The sequence below is a fragment of the Patagioenas fasciata genome, chromosome 17 (genome assembly GCF_037038585.1).
Source record: "Patagioenas fasciata isolate bPatFas1 chromosome 17, bPatFas1.hap1, whole genome shotgun sequence".
NCBI classification, from domain to species: Eukaryota; Metazoa; Chordata; class Aves; order Columbiformes; family Columbidae; genus Patagioenas; species Patagioenas fasciata.
The window spans coordinates 12,645,360-12,673,054 of NC_092536.1; the positions used below are offsets into that span (position 1 = coordinate 12,645,360).

Genomic DNA, 27,695 nt, shown 5'->3' on the forward strand with positions numbered 1-27,695 from the left:
GGTGACAATCTGCCCGCAGATGTGTGGCAGGGGCTCTACTGAGCGCTGCCGCGGCCCAGGCGAGGTTTGGCGAAGGCACTTGGCTCCTGCCCGCGCTCTTCACGAATCTGGAGCCGCCACCGCTGCCTGAGGCCAAACCTGAAATGCACTGGCAGGGGGTGCGAGTGTCCTGGATGGACCCGCTGCTGGAGCCGCTCTCCGGCAGGGTCCCCCGCACAGCCCCAGCTCTGCCCTAAAACTGAGCGGCCACTCGCCCTCCCGAGAGAGCCGGGGTCTCACTCATCCCCCCCTTGTCTGGCGAGGAGAGGTGACTGTCAAACTCTCACTGTGGCAGCCACGTTCCTGGGCTCAGCTTGTCTCTGCCTGGCCTGGGCTTGGCCACCATTCAAGCAAGCGCTTACAATTTTCACCCTAGAATTTCATCGGAGAGGGACTTTTTACAAGGGCACGTGGTGACAGAACAAGGGGTGATGGCTTTAAACTAAAAGAGGCGAGATTTAGATCAGATATTAGGAAGAAATTCTTCCCCAAGAGGGTGGTGAGAGCCTGGCCCAGGTTGGGCAGAGCGGTGGTGGATGAACCATCCCTGGAGACATCCCAGGCCAGGCTGGACGGGGCTCTGAGCAACCTGAGCTGGTGAAGATGTCCCTGCTCATGGCAGGGGGGGCACTGGGGGAGCTGGGAAGGTCCCTTCAACCCAAACCATCTGTGATTCTATAGCAAAGCTCTCAGGTCCCAGCACAGCCCCACGCTGAGCAGGGAGACACGGAGCCCCCTCCTCACCCCTTCCCTGCACACACGCCTGGCCAGCCCCGCAGCGACTCACGGAGGTGTGTGCCCCCCAGCACACGCTGTTTACTTGGTTTCCTGGAGAAGGAGAAACCTTGGAGTGTTTTTCCTCTTTGCTTCTCACCTTCAGCACGGCGGGAGCGGGAGCAGAGGGCTTGCGGGAGCTCCCCGAGCGCTTCATTAGGAGCTCCGGCACCTGAACCGACGCAGTTTTACACACTGAATTGAACAGGAGCACACGTAAGTCGTAAACAACTGGAGGAAATGTTTAAACAGTAATTTTAAAAGCTTGGTTACAGCTTCCCTCCCCATTACGGATCAGCCGCACGGGGCCCAGCGGTGGATCCGCACGGAGAGGGGACGGTTCCTGCCCTGGGAAATCTCGCCAGGCGAGAAGTAACACAAGACGTGCAGGCTGCAAGGGGGGAAGGTTTTTATTGATATCAAAGTGTATATAAATAATTCTGTCCCTTTCGTAGAGCAGGCGAGGAGACGTCCATCTCCAGTGCAGCCCCCGTGGGGTCCCGGCACCTCAGCCCCACTGCAGGTTGGGGGGGACCGGCCACCCCCCGGGTGGAGGGGCCTGCAGGGACGGGGGCAGGTCCTGCACCGGTGGCCAGCCCGGCGGGTACTGGAAAGGCACCGGTTTCTCCGGCAGAGCACTGGGGAGGTGGGCAGAGGAAGAGATGTCTCAGTCTGATAGCAAGGCCCTGCTGAGGGGCTGAGCTTCCTCTGCTCTGCTCACCCCAAAAGAGAGCTGGGGCAGCAGAGGGGGGTTTTGCTCCCCAGTGAACAGGTATCTTCATATACACCCCCAAATCCAGCAGCAGGAGTGCTGTGTAACCACCCCAGCCCATCCCAGCGGTTTTGGAACAGGTTGCCCAGGGCAGTGCTGGAGTCACCATCCCTGGAGGGTTGGACAGACGGACATGAGGTTCTCAGGACATGGGGCAGTGCCAGGGCTGGGGGAACAGGTGGATTTGATGAGCTTGAGGGGCTCTTCCAACCAAAATGATTCTAACTTAGTGCACACTGCTGAGAAAGAAGGTGGGAGCAGAAAGGGAAGGGGGTTTACGGAGGGCCCAGCCCCTGGTGCCCCGTCCCCTCCCAGCCCCGGCTGCTCCGCGCTATCCACACAGCTGAGCTGGGAGAAGAACAAACAAACGAGCAGATGTTTCCTTCCCAGCGGCCTGAATCCCGAGCCAGCTGTGCGCTTCCCAAAGGACAAGGACCCCTCGGAAACGGAGGCAGTGCCAACACACCGGGCTGTTTGCACAGAAGCACCCTTCAGCCTCCTCCTCCCGCACACAGCCGGGAAACGCTGCTGCTCTGCCGCTCTCCCTCCAGTTTACCAGTTGAGGCCACCGCAAACACCACAGCTGACTGAAGAAGTGCAAAAGCAAGAAGCATCTCACCCTTTTCTCCAGCTGAAGAACGTGCTTGGCCGGGGAGGTTTAAATTCATGGGAAACGCACCTTTTCCATTAATTCCTGAATGCACGAAACACATTGGTTCTTCAACACAAGCAGCCTTCCAGCTTCTCAGGCCTCCACCTTCCATCCTGATGAATCTTTTTAATTGTTATGCCAGGAGAAATCTAATCAAACTCCTTTGCATAATGCTCTGGAGAAGCAGCACCCTTCCCTCCCTGCAGGGCCGACGCCGTGGCCCAAAGCCAGATAGAGCCGTTGAGAGCAGCGTTTTCATGCACACAGTCACCCGGTCGCTTGTCCCCTCAGTGGGGATTCTTCAGAGCCGGGGAGCAGGCGGGACCGCGGGGACACACACCAAGAGGGATGTTTTTGGTTGTGTCCAGGCAGGCAGCGGTTTGGTGGGCGGCAGGACGATGCCGCAGGGTGGAACAGCACGGTCATCAACTAACGAGCTGTTCTGTGAGCAGCAAAACTAATCAATAGGGAGGATGCTGTCTGGGTACCCTGCTCCCTGGGGTCTCATAAGATACAAGCGCTATCTGAGGTTTACTGACAGCTGGAGCACTCAGCATGGCTGTCCCGTGGGGATTCTCCGGTGTCCAGCAAGGGTCAAGAACATTTCCTTTCCGAAGGCGTTAATGGGATTCTCCTCCTGTACTCACTTCCACGTTCATGAAACCTGTGGGATCTCATTCTCTTTGAGGCCTCAGCCCCTTGTCTGCAGGAAATCAGGGAGCGGGCTCCACAGCACACTCCCGTGCACCAACATGCTCCGTTTCCTTTGGAAATCAGGTTAAAAATCAATCACGCCCTGGCAGAGCTCCACCACTAAGAGAACTCCGCAAACTCCATCCAGCTCCAGCCCAGCTCTCCAGAAAGCAATGGCACGGCCTGGCTTTGAAAATACGCATCAGGCGGAGGCTTCCAAATGTAGATTGGCCCCGTGAGCCCGGCCAGGCTGGGAGAGCGGCCGCACAACGGGCGGAAGGCAGCGTGGCGATTCTCCATCCATGGGCTAATTCAGGTGACAGGCAGGAACGGTGTTCGGGTCACTGCCTTGAAGAAAGTGCCACCCCTCAGTGGCCCACACGGTTACTTTTAGTCCAGCGTGACATTTTCTCTGCGCTGTGGTGTAGCTGGAGATCACCCAAGGCAGAATCTCCACCTGCAATCCCCTGCCAGGTATGAACGGCCCCAGCAGGGCAGAGACAAACTCAGCTGCGCTCACAGCAACAGCCTCCATCGCACTTTGGGGATCACGCATCCCAGACCTCCTCCATCCCAGCTCGAACCTTCCTGCTCGGTGCTGCCAAGAAGAGAGAGGTGGAGCTGGGGCTCCAGCATCTCCTTTCGGAGCCAATTGTCCCCAAGAGCACTTTCTCTGCCAGTTTGCACAGACTGATGGTCTTTACTGACACCACCAGCCCCTGGGTAGGTTATCATCCCAAACAAATTCCCCAAAGTGGTGTTAGATCTGCCAGAGGTTCTGCCGCATCTCAGGGACCTCAAGGACTTCAGGAGGGAGCTCTTTGTCCTTAGAAGCATTTTCAGGAGGAACACAGACTCCCCAGGCACCAAGAATCTGCCTAAACCTCTTGGTAGATGCAGAACAACTTCTCTGGCAGCCAAAGTGAAACACAAGGTTGCTCAGAAGGGCAAGGCTGGGGCTGGAGAGCATAGAGGGAGAAGAGAAATAACAGGGCCAGGCATCGGTGAGGCCAGGTGGAGGAAGAGAAGTTTTGAGTAGCTGGTGTTTGGTTCCAAGAGATGGTTCTTGGGCCTTTGGGGCAGAGGGGCTGGGCAGACAGCAACAGCCCCACACATCCCACGTCTTGGAGATGCTTGGATGCAGTAGGGACCAAATAGTTATGAACGTCTGGCAACTCCTCTGGCTATCTTCTGGAAGAGATGATCTGCCTCAAAATCAAGGGATTCACGGGCAAGAGAAATAAACTGGGGTGAGTGAAGGGAGCTGGGGGTAGGAAAGTTACAGCCGTCAGCAAGCAGTGGGTGAAGAGCGGCCAGGCTGACGGATGGAGCGGACAGAAAGCAACAAGCCCAGACAAGCGCCAGAAGGAAGATCCTGCCCAGGCCAAACACACAGAGGAGTGGAGCAAACAGAAAAAGAACAAAAGAGAGATTTGGCACCTGCCCAAATGTCATCCAATTAAGCCTGCGGCACAGTCAGGTGAGGAAGGAAACAGCAGGCACCGGCAGGCACCCGAATCTGAATGAATGCTGCGAGGAGGAGCTAATTCCACCCTCTCGCTGGCAGGGACTGGCAGGGATGTGCAGACACAGGGCAGTAGAGGATGGAGGAGCTGTCAACAGATGAGACCAGGCTGCTGCCACCAAGCTCTGGGCATTAGTAACTCAGCACCAACCTTCCAGACACGTCTGCACACTGTGCAGGGAGCACAGGAGCTCCGCTCCACCTGCCCACCCTGGGGAAGCAGCCACAGGTGGCAAGGCCCAGTTTGTGCCCCTGTACATTGAATCACAGGGTCATTTTGGTTGGAAACGCCCCTCAAGATCATGGAGTCCAACCATAACCTACCCCTGGCACTGCCCCATGTCCTGAGAACCTCATGTCCGTCTGTCCAACCCTCCAGGGATGGTGACTCCAGCACTGCCCTGGGCAGCCTGTTCCAATGCCCCACAGCCCTTTGGGGAAGAAATTGTTCCCCACATCCAACCTCAACCCCCCCTGGTGCAACTTGAGGCCGTTTCCTCTGCTCCTGGCGCTTGTTCCTGGGGAGCAGAGCCCGACCCCCCTGGCTCCAAGCTCCTTTCAGGCAGTTCAGAGATCAGAAGGTCTCCCCTCAGCTCCTGTTCTCCAGCTGAGCCCCCCAGGTCCCTCAGCCGCTCCCATCACACTTGTGCTCCAGCCCCTCACCAGCTCCGTTCCCTTCTCTCCACTCGCTCCAGCACCTCAAGGCCTTTCTTGTCATGAGGGGAAACACATCAGGTGTGCCAGACTGGATCTGTATGTGTATCTGTATCATGTGCCAAGAGCGCAGTGTTGAGAGGCTGATGTGACAGCTCAGGGTCCCATCAGGTGGCACCTCTGGTCACCTGCGCCTTCTCCTGCCCCACTCACACCCCTCTGGTGGGATCCCCTGCATCCCACGGGCCAGAAGCAGATCCAGCCCTCACGGATGCTCCTGGCCACCGGTACCTGTTGCTCTGAGCTGCGCTCAGCCTCTTCGCCCTCCTCTCCAGCCAGTCCTCAATGGTGCCAGGCGGGACATCTGCTCCCTCCTGCCGCAGCTCCCTCGATCTCTGCTCCCCTGGTTCAGAGAGAGAAGGTCATCAGACATTCGCACTGCAGTCCTTTCACTCCATTAAACCCGCTGCTCGTTACCCTGCATAGTTTCCTATGGCAGAGAGTTTGCAATTTGCCTGTGGCGGCCCCTCCTGCTCCTCCTCCACTGTCCCCACCTGCCATCTGATGCTTGGCCTCCTCTCTGGTGACAGCTCCAGCCAGCCAGAGCCAGGAACAAGGACCGAGCCAGCGAGCACGGCAGCAGTTTGGGCACTTGAGGGGAGTGTGACATCTCCCCCTGGGGCAGATCATCCTCATCCTCGCCTGAAACAACCTCCGCTGGCGCTGAGCCCTGAGCCGTTTCCAAAGACACGTCCCTCCAACTGGCAGGAGGGGACTCTGCCACCTCTGCCCGGCGAGGCAGGAGTGACAGGGACGTCTGTCCGGATCGATGCAGACCTGGCAGGCTGCGCGAGTCTGAGAGGCTCGGAGAGTGCGTACAGCCAGGAGACGGGACTTCAGAGACGCTGTCAGGTCTGGTTAAGGCACACGCTGTGTGATGGATCCCCAGCCCCTGCAGACGGGCGGGAGGATGTCACCTGGCCCCGCTCAGCCGAGGCGCAACACCGGAGCAGAGCACGGCCGAGGGAGAGGAACACGTTCCTGCGTTTTCTCATGGAAGGTCAGAACAAGCAAGGCAGTGCCAGCAGAAAACCTCTGGTGGCTACCAAGGGGCAGGGCAGCCTCAGGTCCTCCCAAGGGTTCAACCTCACATGGGGCAGATGCCCCAGGCTCTGCAGCATGTCCTCCCCGGGCAGCAGGGCACAGAGCCAGTGGGGCAGCCCAGCGCTCACCAGTCCCTCCCAGTGGGCAGAAATCCACAGCTGCCCAGTTAGCAAAGCTCCCCGGTGCCCCCTCGGCATCGGTGACAAAGCAGGAAGGGACAGCAGGGAGAGCAGGGTCCAGCATGAGTCCTTGACATGGATGACACGGTTGTGGTCCTGCCAGCACGTCAGGCACAGCGGGCAAGGAGATGCTGAGAACTGCTACATCCCCAACCCAGTGGAAAGTTCCCACCTAACAGCAAAGAGAACATGCTACTCTGAAAAATAAACACTGAGATTAACGAAAAGGAAGCCGAGGCAGCTGTGTGTCATTCTGCTTTGTCCTGCTCACCAAAACTTCGGGGACAAGTGGTTTGGGGAACCCTGATCCCATTTAGAGACCAACCTGACCGCAGAGCTACCCACAGCTGTGCCCACCAGGAGCCTCCTCCACACCTCCCCACCATATGTCACACGTTTAAGGAAAATATTATACATTTCCAGACAGGGTGTGAAATTAATATCGCTTGGGCAGAGTGAAGGATCACTTCATCCTCATGGTGGCAACCAATTATTCATCTGCCTGTTGAATATTAATAAGGATGGCAGAAACGCGCTACACAATGAGCAGACGGAGACGGATAATTTGTCATCCGGCCTTTTCATCTGCCGCTGCTGGGAGGGGTGACGATGTGCTCGCTGCCACCACGAAGGCAGGCTGCCGTGGTCCTGGTGCCGAGGTGCCGCTCTGCAACCCGCCCGGAAGGACACGGTGGGAGACGGGACCGTTGGTGTCTCCTGCAGCTGTTCCCCGGGAGCAAAGCCCCAGCAGAGCTGTTTGGGGTCGAACCGGCAGCCTGGCCAGGTGAGGACACCGGGGAGGCCAGAAACTCGGTCTGGTGAGCTGGGCACTGCTGGCACTCAGGGTATCTGAATTCAGCTCCCAGGTAACTTTGAATCACAACCACCTTATCTCCCTTTGTTCCAGGGTTCTCCGTCTGGTGAGCACCTGGACATATCCAATCTCAGCAAGGGAACAAGCACTGGTTGTGAGAGGCAAGGGAATAAAAAAATCACAGAGGGATATCTCTCCCTTTTCTACCTACCACCGAAATCTTTTCATTCCACTCCATGTCCCAACACAGACTAGACCAAAAACCACCAAAGTCTCTGGTTAGAGCAGGGAACCCCGAGGTCCAAAGTGCCCACGGAATGCAGCCACAACTCGCTGTCTCATCCAGAAAAGCTTCCTGGCTGCACTGGAACGGCTCCAGACTCACGCTGAGCCTGCAATGTGCCCTTGTGGCCAAGAGACCAGCGGTACCTGGGGTGTGTGAGGAAGAGAGTGGCCAGCAGGTCAAGGGAGGTTCCTCCCCCTCTGCTCTGCCCTGGGGAGGCCACATCTGGAATCTGTGTCCAGTTCTGGGCTCCCCAATTTAAGAAGGACAAGAAATTACTGGAGAGAGTCCAGCGCAGGGACACAAAGATGCTGAGGGGTCTGGAGCATCTTTGTGATGAGGAGACACTGAGAGAGCTGGGGCTGTTGAGCTGGAGAAGAGAAGCTGAGAGGGATCTGGTCAACGTTTATAAACATCTCCAGGGCGGGTGTCAAGAGGATGGCTGTCTGCCTTGACTTCAGCAAGGTTGGAGGCCTGTAGTTCATGAGGTTCCCCAGGGGTCTGTACTGGGTCCAGTCCTGTTCACCTTGTCCATCAGTGACCTGGAAGAACAGTCTGAGTGCACCCTCAGCCATTTTGCTGATGATACCAAACTGGGAGGAAGGTGGCAGCCCAGACTCGTCCCGAGCACACGAGCAGCGGCAGAGAGAGCCGAGGTCGATGGGGCCTGCGACACGAGCAGCTGAAAACGCTACCACCCCACGGCACAGCAGCGGCAGCCGGCTGCGAGAGCGCTCCTCCTCGTGCTTGTCGCTAACCTACACCAGCTGCCTACAGCCACCCCCAGCAGCGTCACTTGTACCCTCTCAATCCCATGGACATATTGCAAACACTCGCCCAACCGTGCCCTCCCTGTCCGCTCGCAGCTCGGGCTCGCTGGGGCTCACCGAAGAGGCTGCCTTGTGTCAATACCACCCGCAGAAGTGACGCCGATTAGCGGGGAGCCAATAACTTGAAGCGAGAAGATGGTAATTTGACAGTGACTTTTCCTGACATGACTCTACTTAAAATGACAGCCTGGCAGCGTCTCGCTGATGAATGATGCAGCAGATGCAGAGGGCTAATGCTTTGATGCGGGAACAGCTGGGAATATCCTCCCTCCCTGCTGAAGGTGGGAACTGTTGCTTCTTGATGAGTCTATTCTGTGGGGTGCAGAAATGCTGAAGCTGAACTAGGACACGCTCTGAGCTGTTACCGAACAGCAAATTGTCCAGAACTGAACCCACAAGACTAACACAAGCAACCGGGTGAATTCCCTGCATCGGAAAGGCCGAGTGTTAAGAATAATGTAACGTTTCCTTTGGCTGTAATAAAAAAGCTTCATTAGCAAAGGGAGCTCACTGACACTACCAACACCACTGAAGAGGGATTCAGGCACAGGTTCAATATTTACACGACAAAGAAGCACCATCGTGGTTTAGCAGTGTTGAAAGAAGTCGAGAAGGGCTTTGCTGTGGTTTAGGACGCAAGCCCACCCGACCACGGGTTAGCGAGCTATGGGATTTCTTCACACCTTTTTCTGTAGCACCTGGATAAGGGGAGACACGGGTGCAACGCAGCCTCACAGCTCCTCTGCTTCTGCACCCGAGGAAAGCGGAGTTCAGCAGCACTGTGCACTGCCCGCTCCTACCCCGGCAGAGACAGAGGTGCCCATCTCCAGCCCCGGGACACAAGGCTCTGCAGAAAACGCTGATTCACAGATCCACGCAGAGCCACAGAATGTCAGGGGTTGAAGGGACCTGTAAAGCTCATCCAGTGCAATCCCCCCATGGAGCAGGAACACCCAGCTGAGGTTCCACAGGAAGGTGTCCAGGCGGGTTTGAATGTCTGCACAGAAGGAGACTCCACAACCTCCCTGGGCAGCCTGGGCCAGGCTCTGACACCCTCACCAGGAACAAGTTTCTTCTCCTCTTTCAGTGGAACCTCCTGTGTTCCAGTTTGCACCCATTGCCCCTTGTCCTGTCACTGGTTGTCACCCAGAAGAGCCTGGCTCCATCCTCCTGACACCACCCCTTTCCATACTGATCCCCAGGAATGAGTCCCCCCTCAGTCTCCTCTTCTCCAGCTCCAGAGCCCCAGCTCCCTCAGCCTTTCCTCACACGGGAGATGCTCCACTCCCTTCAGCATCTTGGTGGTTGCGCTGGACTCTCTCCAGCAGTTCCCTGTCCTTCTGGAACTGAGGGGCCACAACTGGACTGGACTGGAGAGGGCTCTGGAGCTTCCAGGGCCCCCAGTTCATCTCAGATCCCCAACCAGCCCAGGCTGCAGACCTGTCGGCAGCTCCCAGACACTGTGGGTTCCGATGGGAAACCTTCGAGGATGCCGACAACCCAGAGAGAGGCAGTAGGACCCAGACCCTGCTCCAACCCGTGCTCCATCACCTCACCTGCAGCGGCTGGGATGGCTCACGGCACAAAACCACCAGGGCTGGGTGCTAAAGCACATGGGGACATTGACGGAGCAGCCTGACAGACAGGTGTGCTGATTTAAATGGAAATGAGTTAATTTTCTTCACGCAGTTAGAAACCTTTTTCCTAGCTAGCACAGTCCTTGTTTGAACTTAGTGTGAGAACGAGAGATAAAACCCCAGGACTGAGTTAATGTTTTTAATTCCTCTGGTCTGAGAGCCATAAGGGGGAAGCACAGAGGAAGGGGGCAGAGGAAGGGGCAGAGCTTGACTGACATCCAGACCGACCAGTGAGAATATTCCATCCCATTACTGTCATGCTTCAGATTTAAGGTGAGTCAACATCATCTGTTTTTCTCTTTTTCTTCTCTATCCTTGTTGGAGCTGGCACACAGGCTTGTTGGGGACTTTCTTTAGTTTGGCCTTTTGCTGTTTTCCTGATGCCTCTGGCCCTTTCTGCCTTTTTCTCTTTGCTCTCTGGGATCAGCTTTAGGAGCAGGTGCTGCTGCCTGGGACGGGTTGCTCGGTGCGGATGGAGTTCGTGAGGAATTGCACTGAGTATCTTTTATTTTATATTCCATTTCTATTATATTTATATATATTTACTAGTAGTGTATTAGCTGTCACAGCTCTAGCTCTGCCTGTGTCTCACCGTCTGCGACACGGGTGCTCCGGTACCCTCAGGAGCGGTGACATGTCCCCAGGACACACCGAACGGTGGCCTGGCTTTTGGTCCTTCCATCCAGGCCACTGCATTACGGGCTGCGCCCCTTCTCCAGCACATCCCGCTGAGCTCACCCCTCTTGAAATCCACCCAGCTCCCCGTGGGCTCGGCAGATGAGAATCATAGAATCATTTCAGTTGGAAGAGACCCTCAGGATCTTCAAGTCCAACCATAACCCGACTCTAGCACTAAACCACGTTCCTAAGAACCTTGTCTAAATGCCTTTTAAACCCTCCAGGGATGGTGACTCCAGCACTGCCCTGGGCGGCCTGTTCCAATGCCCCACAGCCCTTTGGGGAAGAAATTGTTCCCCACATCCAACCTCAACCTCCCCTGGTGCAACTTGAGGCCGTTTCCTCTGCTCCTGGCGCTTGTTCCTGGGGAGCAGAGCCCGACCCCCCTGGCTCCAAGCTCCTTTCAGGCAGTTCAGAGATCAGAAGGTCTCCCCTCAGCTACTGTTCTCCAGCTGAACCCCCCAGGTCCCTCAGCCGCTCCCATCACACTTGTGCTCCAGCCCCTCACCAGCTTTGTCACCTCCTCTGAACTCTCTCTAGTACCTCAATGTCCTTCTTATGATGAGGGGCCCAAACCTGACCCCAGGATTTGAGGTGGGGCCTCACCAGCGCCGAGATTTCAAGGTCTGTGTGATGCTCAGCCCCGCTTGGCTCACTCAGGATTTCTGAGGAGCAACACCATGAGAGAGGAGAGCAGGATTTAACTCCACAACGAGGCAGTGCAGCCAAGGACAAGGCACCCTGCCGGCCCCTGGCCATCACTCCTTGAAGCCTAATTGTTTAATTTAATGTTTGACTTGGTAAGACAAATGCAAGGTTTCCAGGTAATCTCCCAGGAATCGGCTCTTTCGCTAGCCAATTCCCCACTTACGCCTGACCCATTTGACAGAAGTCAATATTCAATAACAAGCGTAATTGGCAAAGAAACCCACCCGAGCGCGGACGAGCTTGCCAGCCTGTCCCTGCGGCTCCGCGCCGCTCCAAAGAGCTTCCACCACCCTGCAATAAATGGCTTTCAACGATGGAAACAGGCTCTTGTGAACTGGCTGCTGTCCTCTGCCACCTCTCGGGAGCCCGGCACATAATCCCCGCAGCACAGAAGGGTCGGGAAAGGTTCTGCGCTAGGAGTGAGGAAGAGGAGTGCGACCGCCAGCCGGCACTGCCGCCGCCAGAAGGATGAGCTGGGGAGCTCAGCTCCGCGCGGCCCGACCAGATGGGTTTTATTGACTGTGAGTGTGGTTCAGCGATTGACTCACAGAGCTCGGGGAGTCGCGGACTGACTCAGCAACGGCGAGGACTGGAATAGCTCTGGAGTGGTGCCTTCCTCCCGCTCCCCAGAGCTCCGCCTGCCCAAACCCAACCCTCCGGAGGCCAGGATGGAGTCTCTACCGCACGCACACCCCAAATCTCATATGTACCTATGTACACATACACAGACTTTCAACACTTCAGTCTGGCTTAGCCAGACTATTGGCAGAACAGCTGGTGTGGGTGCAAGAGCTGCTCCGAATTTGGGCTGCATCCCGAAAAGCACTGCAGCAGGTTGATCCTTCCTCTCTGCTCTGTCTGGGTGATGTGTCCACTGCTGGGCTCCCCAGTGCCACAGGGACAGACTGGAGGGAGGTCAGCAAAGGCGAGAGACAACGGGCACAAACCAAAATACAGGAATTTCCATTTAAATATTAAAAGAAAAATATGTACTTGTATTGCAGAAGTGGTCAAACACCAGAATAGGTTGCCCACAGGCGTTGTAGAGTCTCCACCCTGGGAGATACTCCAGACACAACTGGACATGGTCCTGAGCAGCCTGCTCGGGTTTACCCGGCGCTGAACAAGGCCAGGTTGGGACTGGATGATCTCCAGTGGAGACCTCAACCCCTCCCTAAGTTCTCACCAACACCTCACATGTTTTCTAACCACCCAAGCAATGAATCCTATGGTGAAAACAGAGCTGCCGCCTCTTTTAGGGTGAGAAGGTGCTATTTCCAGAATGAAAAAGTTCCAAAGTGCTCCAGAGAGTCACAGCAGGGGAGCAGCTGCCCCTTATCCTCTGCCCAAACTTCGGTTCCACCCAAAGCCATGTGAAAAGGAGCCGGTTCTGGATTCAGGACCCCTGTCCTCTCCTCAGGATAACCCAGCTGACAGCAGGCGAGCTCTTCCCAGGAGTGGAACCAGCAGAACCTGGGCAATGTCAGAGAGGTGGGGGGAAATCAAAGCCATAAATTTAAGGGGAAGTGATGTACCAGTGCCCTCTGCTGCTGACAGTTTTTATTCCCTGACTGAACAAAACCCTGAGGGCTCAGAGAGCCCACTCTGCTTCAGACACTGCTCAGCAGTGACAGCATTGCTCAGCTCCAGGTTTGTGTCTGTGCCAGGCGATCAAGAGCAGAAAGCATTTGAGAACCTGCAGCGCTACAGCCACGCTACAGGCTCAGGAGCCAGGCAGGAGGGATCTACGGGCAGCACAGGACCGCAGGCTCTCGCTGCACAACCCCTCGTGTGCCCCTGCACAGCGCACGCTCCCCCTGCTCAGACACCCCCATCCTTTTTTGAGGACTCACCCTTCACCTGGGCACTCAGCTTCTCCAGGTCCTGCTCTGTCATGTGGGAGAATCTGCAGCTGGATCCGAAATCGCACTGGCCTGGAAGGAACGCCAGAGAGCCCCGTGAGAGCCACGAACACAAGGTCCTCCCCTGCACATGTGCATGCAAACCCAGGACCACTACGCCCACATGCTGGACACAAAGCTCCCTCCACACGCATCCCAGGGCTCTCCAGAACAGCCTCAGGTTGGCTCACGAAGGAGCTGCCGGAGCTCAGGCCGTTATTTCTACCTCAGAACTCACCTGTCAGCAGAAACTTCCGACAAGGTTTCTTAGTTTGCTCCTCTTGCAGGATAGCGGCGGCATCTGGAAGGCATAAAGGACAGACCACAGAACAGGTTAAAGATCTCGTGCACAGCTACAGCCCATAACATCATGGTCCCAAACAGGCCAGTTGACTAGTGGGAGGCCAAGAACTTAAGCCACTGATAAACTGACTGTTAACAGTCCCTATTTGCACCCCTGGCTTCAGCTTTTCACCAGCTTGCAGATAGAACCTTCTCTGCTTTCCGCTTCATGCTTTCTCCCCATCCCAGCTGGGGAAAAGCAGCGTGACAGAGAAGCAAGGACTCTGCAGCACTTCTGGGCAGCAGAGAAAGACCAGGCAGAGGCACAGAGCTCCCAGAGAAGCTGGACGCTACTGAAATGGCCCTTCTGGTCCACCTCCTGGAGAGGTCCTGGGGAAAGCGAGCCCAGACACAGCAGCTCCTGTGGAAGAACCAGCACTGGCTGATGCCAGGTCAGATAGCCCGGAGACAAGAGCAGATGAACCCCCTCATCAGGGATGGGATGAGGAATTTTATGAGTTAGAAAGAAATCAAAGATTGCAGCCTGGTGAGAAGTGCTAGGTGACCTGTCACACCAGCACTGACCCAGTTAGAACTGGGCTGGGGCTGTTGGCCCCCACACTGAGAGCCTTTCCAACCCCCCCGTTGGGTTCAGCAGGGAGCAGAGTCACCCAGAGCTCTGCAGGGCCAGGACAGAACACAGCCCACAACTTCTGACCCTCAGGAACCAGAATGAAGCTGAGGAACACACAGGCAATGCTGTCACAATCAGTTTAACCCAAATTAAGCCTTTGCTACGGCCAAAATATACAGTCCTGCTCTCAGAACTCTGGACACATATTCCCACCATACTTCTTGGGCCAGTTGACCAGTAGTCACCAATGTGCTCTTGTGGCCAAGAAGCCAATGGTACCTGGGGTGTGTGAGGAAGAGTGTGAGCAGCAGGTCGAGGGAGGTTCCTCCCACTCTGCTCTGCCCTGGGGAGGCCACATCTGGAGTCTGTGTCCAGTTCTGGGCTCTCCAGTTCAAGAAGGACAAGGAATTACTGGAGAGAGTCCAGCGCAGGGACACAAAGATGCTGAGGGGTCTGGAGCATCTTTGTGATGAGGAGACACTGAGAGAGCTGGGGCTGTTGAGCTGGAGAAGAGAAGCTGAGAGGGATCTGATCAATGGATCAATATCTCAGGGTGGGTGTCAGAGGATGGACCAGACTCTGTTCAGTGGTGCCCAACGCCAGGGTGAGGGGCAACGGGCACTGACTGAAACACAGGAGGCTCCATCTGAACATGAGCAGAAACTTGTTTGCTGGGAGGTGCCAGAGCCTGGCCCAGGCTGCCCAGAGCGGGTGTGGAGTCTCCTTCTCTGAGCCATTCAAACCCCCTGGACCCACCTGTGTGATCTGCTCTGTGACCCTGCGTGAGCAGGGCTGGGCTGGGGATCTGCAGAGGTCCCTGCAACCCAACCAGGCTGAGATGCTGTGGTACTAAACCACATGTAACTGCGTGGTGAGCCAGGTCAGAGCACTGAGCTGGGTGAGAAGGTGCCTGCTGAACAGGCAGAGGATACAGGACGTTCCTCTAGCACATCCCAACACAGCCTCCAGCCCAGAACTCCAGTCCTCCTCTGCCAAAGCCCCAGCACATTCAGCCCTCCTGCTCTGCTCCTTGGCTGGGGCAGGTTTGAACACTTAGGGACATGGTTTAGCGCTAGATTTGGGTTATGGTTGGACTTGATGATCTTAAGGGTCTCTTCCAACCAAAAGTATTCTATGACTCTGTGCCATGCTTTGTGCTGCTTCCCCAACTCTCTCACCCTTCTGGGATCTCCAGTCAAGTGGTCACATCCTCAGCCTTTCTCATGGCCACCCTCAGAACCCAGCACAGGGCACCGCTGCCAACAAGGGTGCACAGCCCGCTTCCTCCATCTGCACACACACACCCCCATTTCTGTGCTGCTCGCACGTCAATGATCAACTCTGGTTTGCAGAAGCCATTAACTCACCTTCAGAAACCCTAACTCACTTTGTTCTTTTGGGTCTCCTGTCTCAGATTTGTCCGTGATGCCAAGAGAGCTTTATATCCCACTTCTGTCCTCAGAAACAACCTCCCTATCTCTTCCACCTCATTTCAAGTCCCAGCTGACATCTGCAGCTTCCCCTTCCCGCACCCAGACACACAAGGGTTTTGCCTCTGAGACCGCTCGACAGCAACACCATCAAGTCCACAATTTACCGGTACAGACAATCTGAATACAAATAATCACTGCAGATTTATTTTATCTATTCCCAACGCTCCCAGATCTCATCCATCACCCCCCAGGGCCGGAAAGGAGCGGCGGACGGTCGGTCGGACCCACCTCGGAATAAGTCGTACCAGGCTCTCTTGGCCCTGAGATGCTGCACTCCGTTGAGGTGTTTCTTCCTGTTGTGAAGGTTGTCCTGGAAGGACCTGTCACAGTAGTCGCAGAAGTACCTTTTCCCCATTTCTCTTCTGGCACAGCAGCATCAGCGCGGCCTGGGAACCATCAGCCAGCTCCCCCGTGCCCGGCGACGGACGATCCAAGATTTACAGCGCCTGCTTCCAAAGGAGAGGAACTCAAATCATTTAGGGCTGGCAGACAGAGGAAGAGGCGAGACCCAACAGTAAATATTCTTGTCCATCAGGGACTGGCAAGGCAGTGTCTGCTGCATACACATGGGGGAGACGGCTCGGATCTCCGTTTCTTATCTCTGTTACCCAAAGCAATGGCAGCTCTGCTGAAAGAAATTTCCTTCCCTGAGCTCAGAGCACCCAAAACAGAGACCCTGGAGAGCCAGCGGCTCCCAGCACCACGGGAGATGCAGCAGAAACCATCCAACATTCAAACAGAAGGAATTAGAGGTCACAGCCTCCACCTGGGGCCCCAGGACTTCAACCAGGAGCACAGGGCTCCCCAAGCTGCCATGCAAGAGGAAGGAAATTCCCCCATGTCCATCTCTACAAGGTAAGGAAGAAACTCAGGGGCTCCTCAAAGATGCTAAACCAGCTGCTCTCACCTGTACTGCACGGAGGAAGCTGCATCGCAAACCCTGAAGGACACATCACTTCGCTCAGTTCATCTGTTCACTGCTGTGCATCAAGGACTGCCCTCCTCATCCTCATCCTCACCCTCCCCAGCCCGTGGCAGTGAGATGTGTCACCGCCACTGAACACACTCCTTGCAAAAACTACAAACACAACAGCCTTACAGCCACGAAAAAACCACGCTGAGCTCCACAGCCACTGAAATCAGCCTGGCGGTGCCAAATCCTTCTCCTTCCCCAGGGCAGAGCGGCTTCTCACACAAGTATTTGGGGTCCAGAGGCTCTGTTGTGGGGGTCTCGAGAAGGACCAGGACAGAATTGGGGCGCTTTCATCTGCGCTGGGCCTGGGGCAGCTCCTGCTAGGGCAGATGGGGTGTGTGGTTACACGCAGTCCTGTCCCCACCTCGCTGGAGCTGGAGGTTCTCTCCCGCTGGTGTAAAGGTGCCTGATAAAGGCTGAAGATGGATGTACCAGGAGATAAACTCCAAAAGCAATTCTCCAGTTTTTGACACCTTGACAGCCAAATGCGTTTAAAAAACGGCACAGAGACCAGTGCAAGAAATCAAGATTTTTACAAATAAACCAGAGTCAGAATCAGTCACGGCCTCCCTAATGATTCCTCGGAATCGGCAGGGAGAACAGCAGCAACACGTGATCCCTCAGAGCCGAGCGTGCTGAGCTCAGCCCTCCCGCCATCCATCCACCCATCCCTCCATTCATCCGTCTGTCCGTCCATCCATCCATCCATTCCCTCACGAGCAGCCGTGCCAAACTCCCTTCGTTCCCCCTCTCCCGAGAAATGCTGCTTCAAAACCAAATCCCTGCAAACCTTACAGGCCTCACAGCACAAGTCCAGACGTAACCCCCTCCCTCCACATCCAGCTGCCTTCAATGGAAACATTTCCTCATTTCGTTTTTCGAGTCGGTTTGCAGACATTGACACTGAAAGTAAAAACATTCCGAGACTCAACTTTGTTTGAAATCTCTTCATTTTAAGGTATTTTCATAGAGTCATAGAATAATTTTCGTTGGAAGAGACCCTCAGGATCATTGAGTCCAATCATAACCCAACTCTAGCACTAACCCATGTCCCTGAGAACCTCGTCTATGAGCCTTTTCAACCCCTCCAGGGATGGTGACTCCAGCACTGCCCTGGGCAGCCTGTTCCAATGCTCCATAGCCCTTTGGGGAAGAATTTTTCCCTAATATCCAATCCAATTTTTCCTAATCTCCCATTTTTTCCTAATATCCAATCTAAACCTCCCCTTCCCCTTCCTCCTTCTCCAGGTGAAACCTCTCATTGGCAGGCGCTGCTGATCAGCCATCCCTCCCCAATGTGACCACAAACTGCATCTCCCACAAACACCACCAGCCCCAGCTCCTGGCTCTGCAGGGCTTGAGGTCCGAAATTGTCCCTCTCCCGCCCACGAAACCAACCCCAAGTGCTGCTTAATGAACATTAAGCCGTAGTTTTCTGGCACCCTTCACTAGCTCATCCCGGGGTTTTGTGGCCGGCTCTGCTGTGGTGGGGCTGCAGGGATCCCCAGGGAACGCTTGTACCCAGCGTCTGACCCAGCAGCGGGCCCTGCTGCGGTTTTCACTATGGAACAACATCCCCTTTCCGCATCTTATGCCGCTGCCTCCCAAAGTTTCTGGTGACATAAAAGCTTCTCACTTCAGCCGCCGGCTCCCGCGCCTCCATCTCTGCAGAAGCGGCTGCTGGGAACGGGGAACACAAATGAGATTCCGCAGCGGCCCCACACGCGTCCGCACAGCTCTCGATGGGAATTCTGCCCGCGGAAGCTCGGCAGCTTTGAAATCATCTTTCAAACTTCGCCTTTCATCGCCCCACCGGCAATAATTGCAGAAGCTCCTTCCCTCTCCCTCCCCAACACCAAAAAGCTCCTACAGATTCCAGGCAGCCCCAAGGTGCTGGTTCCCAAATTCTCCCGGCAATTCCCATCACAGGGGACGAACGGAATTAAAAAAGGCAATTAGAGGAGCATCAGATTCTCCCAGAGATCGCCCCCTCCAAAGATTACACCGAAGACTTATTTCCATCTCTTTAAGAATTCAATTGCGTGGATTATCTTGGCTGGATTCTGACAACTCTCTGCGGTGCTCTGTGCTGCACTGGTACGTAGGAATAAAAGCCACTTCTGAGCGGCGCTGGATAACCTATTTCCATCCTCCCAAAAGGCTCCAACAGTAAACAAAGAGCATTATTCAGCTGCAAACAGAGATGTTTTCTAATTAAATCCATCCTAGTCATTATGAAATACAGTAAATGTAGCTGATCTATAAAGAACTGCTTCAGCTTGGCCATTTCCTCTTCACATTTCTAGACCCTAATTTGCAATTGAATTCAGGCGAGCAGACCCCTGGACCCACGGGCAGCCAGAAATGGTTTCAGGTGGGTTTTGTACCAGCTTAAAAGTCTTTTTGCATAAATCCAACTACAAAACAAAAGAAAAGCCAGGACTTTGTCTTTACCTCGATGCTTAAAAGTATTAACAAAAAACCTCCTCTGCTTTGAGCCTCTCGGAGCAACGTTTTACAAGAAACAGCACGTTCTGGGGCACAGTGCAGGTGTCTGGCTCATCCAGCCGAGGTGTTTGGTTGAACTCCAGGCAAGATCTCCCATGCACCAGCCCACACTTCTCGAATTGCTGCCGAACGCTGCCCATCGCACTCTGCCAGCCACACGTTTTATTTAGGGCTCTCCGGGGGTCCTTCCATGGTTTCCCGGAGCTGTGGCCAGAGGGAAGGTGACCCAGAACCCAGCACAGGACGGGTTGTTGTCGAGGTGTGGGTGTTTTCCCCATGCCGAACCCTATGAACCGCCACTGGGACCTGACCCTGATTTCCTGCTGCCTCCGCCCAGACCTGGAGCCATTTCAGCCACTTTGGATACCCTGATGTGAACTTAATTAAATCCAAGTGTCAAGCTTATGCTATTCAGCTGCCAATTTAAACGTGCTCATATCTCTATGGGAATATGCCAAACGTCGGCACTTTGTCAGCACCTTCAGGACAGAGGGACAGATGCCAATTTCCATGACACCCCATGTAAATCCAGAGCCTCCAGCTTGGTTCAGGATTAACATCAACCTGAGCATCACAAACCTGCCCCAGCTGCAGCAGTTTACAGGCTACTGGGGAGATTTGTCTTAGAGACAAACCTGAGCAGTTAAGGTTGAAAAATAATACTAATAATAAAGTTTTTCAAAGGGATAACACTATGCGTAGGGCACAGGAATATGTCAGGCACCTTCCAGTATCTGTCCGGGCTGCCAGCACACGCACAGGCTCTGCCTGACCCCAGAAACCCCACGGTAGCTGCATGCAGGGAATCAAACATAAATAAATTAAGAGAAATGACTGTGCAGCCAGACCGTGCACTCCTTCCAAGCAGTCGAGACAAATGACAAAGCGAGTGTCACTTGAGGATCTGTTCTGAAATTTAATGTAGATGCTGGTTTACAACGACCATGCGGTGGGATGACTTCAAGATTCCCCTGTCCTGTTGGCTGTTCTCCCTTTCTGAATCCAAATTTATGTCACTCCCATCAGTGCTGGAGCCACCCTGGGAGCCCTCTGGCCTCACTAAGGTTAAACAGAAAGAAAAACACAACGAGAAGGTGGTAAATAGGAATGTTTCTGCTTCAGTTATAGAATCACAGAAGGGTTTGGGTTTGAAGGACCTTCCCAGCTCCCCAGTGCCACCCCTGCCATGACAGGGACATCTTCACCAGCTCAGGTTGCTCAGAGCCCCGTCCAGCCTGGCCTGGGATGTCTCCAGGGATGGTTCAGCCACCACCTCTCTGCCCAACCTGGGCCAGGCTCTCACCACCCTCAGCACAAACAATTTCTTCCTCATGTCCGGCCTGAATCTCCCTCCTTTAGTTTAAAACCATCACCCCTTGTCCTATCACAAAAGGCCCTGCTTAAAAGTCTGTCCCCATCTTTCTTATGGGCCCCTTTTAAATCTGGAAAGGCTGCAATAAGGTCTCCCCAGAGCTTCTCTTTTCCAGTTGAACACCTCAGCTCTCCCACGTGTTCTGCCACAAGGTCCCTGGAGCTGCCACCCAAGCGTCCTCTGCCTTTTATGGGCCACAACACCCACCTCCTGCCCAGAGCACAACAGTGACACTGTCCCGCAAGAAAACACCCCGACTGCCCCCCCCCCACCGAGGGGTGAGCAGGAGAGGACACTAACGCAAAACCCTCTTTCTTCTGTTTCACCCTCCAGAGGTCACCCTGGCAGGGGGGGCTCCTGCCCCAGCAAGGCCCCTATGGCTCCACAGCCAGGGCCCCTCCTTCCCTCACCTTAATTTGCTAAAGCTGAAGCGAGGCCAACTGTGTGGATTTCACCTCAAAAAAAGCAGAAAATAATGACTCAGGGTACCCAGTGGAAGCTGCTTCAGCACCAGGAGCAAAAGGAGAGGGTGGGGATTCAACTCACGGACCCAGCAGTGAATCACAGAATCATTTTGGTTGGAAAAGATGCTCAAGATCATTGAGTCCAACCATAACCTGACTCTAGCACTAAACCATGTCCCTGAGAACCTCATGTCCGTCTGTCCAGCCCTCCAGGGATGGTGACTCCAGCACTGCCCTGGGCAGCCTGTTCCAATGCCCCACAGCCCTTTGGGGAAGAAATTGGTCCCCACATCCAACCTCAACCTCCCCTGGCGCAACTTGAGGCCGTTTCCTCTGCTCCTGGCGCTTGTTCCTGGGGAGCAGAGCCCGACCCCCCTGGCTCCAAGCTCCTTTCAGGCAGTTCAGAGATCAGAAGGTCTCCCCTCAGCTCCTGTGCTCCAGCTGAACCCCCCAGGTCCCTCAGCCGCTCCCATCACACTTGTGCTCCAGCCCCTCACCAGCTCCGTTCCCTTCTCTCCACTCGCTCCAGCACCTCAAGGCCTTTCTTGGCATGAGGGGCCCAGAACTGCCCCCAGGATTGGCGGTTTGGCCTCCCCAGGTCCCAGCACAGGGACGGTCACTGCCCTGGGCCTGCTGGCCACCCCAGTGCTGGTACCAGCCAGGATACTGGTGGCCTCTCGTCCCCTGTCACACCCCTCCACGTTCAGCCCGTCCCGCACTCACCGCCGGTCCCCGCTCCGCCCGCAGCGCCGCCTCCATCCCCCGGCATCCCCCGCGCTCCCCGTGCCCTCGGCCGTGTCGCGGCCGCGCATGCGCAGAGCGCGCGGCAAGATGGCGCTGCTGCGGCAGGCGTATGGGGCGCTGTTCCGCCGCACCTCCACCTTCGCCCTCAGCATCGTGCTGGGCGCCGTCCTGTTCGAGCGCGCCTTCGACCAGGGCGCCGACGCCATCTTCGAGCACCTCAACGAGGGGGTAAGGAAGGGTGGGGACGCGCCGCGGGCCCCCCCGGGGATTAGGCCTGGGCCTGAAGGTCAGCGTGGCCCCGCCTGGGCCCGCACCCGGGGCTGCCCCCGCTCCCCGGGCCGGAGCGCGGCCTTGGCTTCCCGGGGAGGCCCCGAGCGCCGCGGCCGCGGTGCCTGTCAGGGAAGGCTTTACTGGTGTTTCCATACGCTTTTCAGCGGTGCCCGGTGACAGGGTGAAGGGCAGCGGGCACAGACTGAAGAGACTGAGAGCTGGGGCTGTTGAGCTGGAGAAGAGAAGCTGAGAGGGATGTGATCAATGGATCAATATCTCAGGGTGGGTGTCAGAGGATGGACCAGACTCTGTTCAGTGGTGCCCAACGCCAGGGTGAGGGGCAACGGGCACAGACTGAAACACAGGAGGCTCCATGTGAACATGAGCAGAAACTTGTTTGCTGGGAGGTACCAGAGCCTGGCCCAGGCTGCCCAGGGAGGTTGTGGAGTCTCCTTCTCTGCAGACATTCAAACCCGCCTGGACACCTTCCTGTGGAACCTCAGCTGGGTGTTCCTGCTCCATGGGGGGATTGCACTGCATGAGCTTTCCAGGTCCTTTCAACCCCTCACATTCTGGGATTCTGTAAGAGTCCCAGAGCCCAGCAGAGGCAGACAAGGCCATGGCTGCCACCAAGCAGCACCTGGAGACCCTCAGGGTCTGAAAGGGCTTTGGGTTTGCAGCATCTTTCTGATGAGAAGAGACTGAGAGAGCTGGGGCTGTTGAGCTGGAGAAGAGAAGCTGAGAGGGATGTGATCAATGGATCAATATCTCAGGGTGGGTGTCAGAGGATGGACCAAACTCTGTTCAGTGGTGCCCAGCGCCAGGGTGAGGGGCAGCGGGCACAGACTGAAACACAGGAGGCTCCATCTGAACATGAGCAGAAACTTGTTTGCTGGGAGGTGCCAGAGCCTGGCCCAGGCTGCCCAGAGCGGGTGTGGAGTCTCCTTCTCTGAGCCATTCAAACCCCCTGGACCCACCTGTGTGATCTGCTCTGTGACCCTGAGTGAGCAGGGCTGGGCTGGGGATCTGCAGAGCTCCTGCAACCCAACAAGCCTGGGGTTATTCCGTGTGTCATGGTAGTTGTAGTCAGGGCTTCAGTGTGTTCTGAGGCTTCTGTGGCTGTGGAGTAACTGGGGAAAAGATATCACAAGGGGTGGAATGCAAGAAGGTTAAAATGCATTGAGCTTGCTCTGTTGGTCCATAGCTGTTCATCTTCCCAGTCTGCCCAGAGCACAGGAGGGTGACAGCTGGGGATGGGCAGTGCTGCCGCTGTGCAGGGGAACAGCGTCTGCCATCTCGGGTGTGAACGCGAGATGAGAAAGGTCAGGTTGTCTTTATATCTCTACAACTGCCTGAAAAGGGGTTGTAGCATGGAGGCTGTTGGTCTCTGCTCCCCAGGAACAAGCGCCAGGAGCAGAGCAAACGGCCTCAAGTTGCACCAGGGGAGATTGAGGTTGGATCTGGAGAACAGTTTCTTCCCCAAAGGGCTGTGGGGCATTGGAACAGGCTGCCCAGGGCAGTGCTGGAGTCACCATCCCTGGAGGGTTGGACAGACAGACATGAGGTTCTCAGGACATGGGGCAGCGCCAGGGGTGGGTTAATGAGTGGACTCAATGATCTTGAGGGCTTTTCCAACCAAAATGATTCTAAGTAGAGCTGTGATGCGATAACTGTCTGGATACTGAGTCACGTGGACAGGTGATATAACGGCTTCCAGGGCCAGATGAGGTGATGCAGCACATGCCCTAAGAAAAGCCAGAAGGTGCTGGAATTTCCATCTTGCAGAGAGTACCAAAAATACTCAGTGTGTTTCACGTTCCCACCTGCAGCACAGCAGTTCCCTTCCCTGTCCCACAGCTCCAATGTGCCTTGGGTCTCTCAGGGCACCCAGGATGCAGTTTCACAGGGGAGCCAGCTCATCTGAATGGCTCTGATGCTGCAAAGAGCTGCCCCGCACCTTCCCTGACTGCAACAGCTGCTCTTTGGCCTCCTGAATCAGGTCGTGAAAACAGCAGAAAGCTGATACCACACGAGGTGACAGCCACAACACCCTGAAGTCACTCACCAGGGCTTGGGTGAGCTGAGAAAATACAGTAAAGACCAAGAGCAGGGTCCCTGTCGTCTCTTTTTAGCAATAGTCGCTTGTAAAACCTTACTTAAAACCACATTTGAATGTCAGCACACAACTCCTTTTTTTAATGGTAGAATTTTGTTTTCTTAAGCAGGGTTTGAGAACGGGAACTTGTTTTTGAAACTCTAAAGTATTGTGTACATCAAACAGCACAGCACGCACTGAGTGGTGATTCCCTTGGTCCCATCTGCACCAGCAGATTTCAGTGCCTGCAGCAGGATTGTTTTCTGCATCCCATGTCTCTGGGAGCAGAAATGCTCCTCCGGCCTGAGCAGAGATAATCTGTGGCTCCCAGGCGCAGGGGATGCGGGACAGCAGCGGTTCCCTCATGTTCTTCTCTGAAAGCCCAGGAGTCCATGTGCCGCCTCCTCCCCAGGCAGAGCGAGCGTGGGCTGGGGCTCTTGGCTGCTGTTGATGTTGCTCCCGCATCCCTCGTGCAGGACTCGCTGCGGCAGAGCAGGGTGAGCCCCACACAGCAGGGACACACGGGGTGACAGTTCCCAGCCTGCCGCGGACCCTGCTGGCACCTGCACACGTGTTCTCTTACAAACTGTTCTTTCCCCTCTTGCTCTTGGGCAAAGCGTTCATGGTAACTTGCAGTTTAAACTGAAACTTTATCAGGACCACTGAAAAGCTAAGATCACTGTTTGGTTTTTGTTTTACATCCAGAAACTGTGGAAGCACATCAAGCACAAGTATGAGAGCAGCGAAGAGTGAAATGCTCAGCAGCAGGATCCAGCCTGGGGTGGCAAAAAACGCTGCAGAGAAGGATCCGCTCTCCTGAAACTGGTTGCATCAAAATGGGAATGGATTCCTGATTGAACAACTCTGAGCCAGGTTATATCAGCCACCTAGTGATATGATGTAAGCCTAGATGGACTCAAGGACTTCTGCTGCTGTACTCAAACTTACTGCGTTAAAATAAAGCATTCTTGGTCCATGTCTCATGCCTGCGTGTTCCCTTGACTTACCCTTCGCCCTGCTTGTAACTTCTTATCTAGGAGACAGAGGATGCTTCAGTAGGGCCCTGTGCTGCAGCTTCAACACCCTGTAAGAAATCAAGCTATTTATTTTTGAGATAATGATGTGAAAGACTTGAAAGCATTTATACAGCCATGGTCTGCTGCTGCTGCTGATGGGAGCTGAGCAGAGGGGTGAGGAGCTGCCTGCGCTTTCTAATCTTGTCCAAAGAAAAGGGACTTGAAATCATTTACATCTTTGATGCAGGTTCCTAGCCTATCACCCTGCTGCAGCACAGATGCTCCTACTGTTACCAGTGTGAGAAGTGGGTAAATGGATTGATAGACAGATGAATAGATGAATGGACAGACAGACTCATTCAGACCAGACATGAGGAAGAAATTGTTGCCCCTGAGGGTGGTGAGAGCCTGGCCCAGGTTCCCAGAGAGGTGGTGGATGAACCATCCCTGGAGACATCCCAGGCCAGGCTGGACAGGGCTCTGAGCAACCTGAGCTGGTGAAGATGTCCCTGCTCATGGCAGGGGGGGCACTGGGGGAGCTGGGAAGGTTCCTTCAACACAAACCCTTCTGTGATTCTATGCATGGACAGGTAGATGGATAAATGGGTAGATGGATGCCTCAGCCCTGCAGGCGAGTGCTGGTGTGAGCCCATCAATCTGGGCTGAAAATGGACATGGTGTATAATTCCAGCCTGTCCAAAACCTACCAAAATGGGATGTTGATCTTTCTAAGCTATTTCTGCACCTTCTGGCTCTTTGAGTGGCTTGAGGGGCAGAACAGTCTTACCTTGTACCCTCCAAGCTGCTCTGTCCCATCCTGGGGAGCTGCCGAGGGTCCCTGTGCTCTGCCCACCCCCGCTCCAGCCAGAGGGGAAGGAGTAGATTCTCTTCAAATTCTCCACAACCTCACTGAACAGTCCAGCCCTGTTCTCAGCATCCCTTTCAGACACATCTTTCCTCCTGGGAAAGGGCTGTTTGGATCCTGTTTGGGGTAACGAAGCAGTTAATTACTCTGGGGTCTCCAGTGGCTGGGGGAAGATGTGGCTGAGTGACTCCTGCTCTTCCCTCTTTCCCAGCCCAGAAGCCATGTCTCCCTCCTCACTATATTTTCACTAATAAGGAGGAATTTGAGCAACGGATGAGGGAGAGCAAATTAGAGCCAGCACTAATGAAAGCAGCTTTATTGGGTTTGCAAATAGGTGTCAGGAGTAAAACGTTAAGAACACAAAGAGGACTTGAAAAACATCGTGCTTCTGGTTTTTGAGCAAAAAACTCCAGCTTTCACAGTCCCAGCTGTGCTTTTATAGAGATGCTTAAGAGGAACAGTTTAAGCTTTCTTGGGCTAATCTCGTACCGTATGAGACCACCTGCTTTACTACCAGCTCCGTCTGCGGTGCCGATAGCTTCACGCTGTGCTGAGCAGGTGATAGAGATTTGCAGCTTCTTAGAAGCAAGAACTAAAGATGAATACGGTATTAGGAAGGGAGAGAAGCATTAGTGGGCTGGCAGAGAGTAAATGAAGCTGTTGGTGCAGAGAACAGTAGCCGCACAAGAGCAGAGTCAGTTATCCTAGCAGGTGATTTCCCTTGACAGCAGATTTGGGGAAGTTGGTAAATGTAATTCCCTTTTTCCTATGTGTTGTTGAGGGGTTGAGCTGTCCTGATATGCAAAGAAATCTGGCTCGCAGCACTCGGGACTTCATCCCATCTGCAGAATGGTGACAGCCATCTCTAGGCTTCTCAAAGCAGCCCCAGCAGTGTCTGGCAGCAGCTCTGATCCTACAGCCCCTGGTCCCGCCCTCTGCGTAAAACCCGGCAGCGCCGTCCGTCTCACGGCGCTCGTTGCCAAAGCGCTGCAGCGCTCGAAGTGGGAGAGTCAGCCTGGAACCGGAGCTCTACCGCTGCACAACCCAGGGCTGATTGCTCAGTGTGGGGATGACAACGGTAGCACTTGCAGTACTAGAAAAATAAAAACAAACAGAAAACCCCAACCACATGTGATGGTGGGGAGACAGCACGCGGAGCAGATTAACCAAGCCAAGCCTGCTTGTTTACTTGAAAGTTCATCTCCACGATGGGGACAGCACCACAATAACGCGCTGCTGCTCCGCGACAGCAGCGACCGCAAGTTTTACCACCAGCTGCTGGCAGAAACTCCAGGCTCGCGCAAGCATTTGAGCGCCTCACAAACAGAGTACAAAGCAAACTCAATTTGTGTGTCTCCTTGCACAGGGAGCAACTGCAAACCAGAGACAGCGCTTGGGAGTAGCCCCTTCAGCAACTACAAACTGTTTACTATGATCTCCCAGCCTTTCTGACAGCAAACACAATGACAAGGGCAGTTCTGCTCCAGTGTGACAAGTTGTTGAGGAGGCAGCTTGCGGGGACTCTGCCCCTGCTGCCTTCCCCTCCCGTTTCCATCCCCGTCATCCCTGATTTTCTAGTATCTTTAGTCTCGGTGGCTGTGGCCAGATCTCATCACACTAAACCACCACAGAACAGCAAGTGAATTCAGTGCCTGCAGACACAGCACGTTAAAAGGCTTGTTGAGATCTTTCCAACTTCAAGATCGATACGGTCCGTAAGAGCCTAAAGCACCAAC

General features: G+C 54.9%; 2 protein-coding genes across 2 annotated transcripts; one reads left to right on the forward strand and one right to left on the reverse strand.

Moving 5' to 3' along the window:
* Positions 1-1,205: 1,205 nt before the first annotated feature.
* Positions 1,206-21,746, reverse strand: ZMAT5 (zinc finger matrin-type 5). Its single transcript, XM_065851507.2, has 6 exons — positions 21,693-21,746; positions 15,881-16,098; positions 13,482-13,544; positions 13,196-13,276; positions 5,401-5,512; positions 1,206-1,451 (listed from the first exon to the last, which is right to left on the reverse strand). Exons 2-6 carry the CDS (start codon positions 16,005-16,007, stop codon positions 1,322-1,324), a joined length of 513 nt encoding a protein of 170 aa, XP_065707579.1. The 5' UTR covers positions 16,008-16,098; positions 21,693-21,746; the 3' UTR covers positions 1,206-1,321.
* Positions 21,747-21,766: 20 nt separating this feature from the next.
* Positions 21,767-25,057, forward strand: UQCR10 (ubiquinol-cytochrome c reductase, complex III subunit X). Its single transcript, XM_065851508.2, has 2 exons — positions 21,767-21,941; positions 24,784-25,057. The coding sequence occupies exons 1-2, from the start codon at positions 21,780-21,782 to the stop codon at positions 24,829-24,831; spliced, it is 210 nt and encodes a 69-aa protein (XP_065707580.1). The 5' UTR covers positions 21,767-21,779; the 3' UTR covers positions 24,832-25,057.
* The last annotated feature ends 2,638 nt before the right edge of the window (positions 25,058-27,695 follow it).

Excerpts from the sequence above, each read along its gene's own strand:
- UQCR10 (XM_065851508.2), top strand. The coding sequence starts at position 21,780 with ATGCGCAGAGCGCGCGGCAAGATGGCGCTGCTGCGGCAGGCGTATGGG. Across the intron at positions 21,942-24,783 it reads TCGAGCACCTCAACGAGGGG|AAACTGTGGAAGCACATCAA; the intron begins GTAAGGAAGGGT and ends TTTTACATCCAG.
- ZMAT5 (XM_065851507.2), bottom strand. The coding sequence starts at position 16,007 with ATGGGGAAAAGGTACTTCTGCGACTACTGTGACAGGTCCTTCCAGGAC. Across the intron at positions 5,513-13,195 it reads GCTGAGTGCCCAGGTGAAGG|GGGAGCAGAGATCGAGGGAG; the intron begins GTGAGTCCTCAA and ends TCTCTGAACCAG. Across the intron at positions 1,452-5,400 it reads AGCGCAGCTCAGAGCAACAG|TGCTCTGCCGGAGAAACCGG; the intron begins GTACCGGTGGCC and ends CCACCTCCCCAG.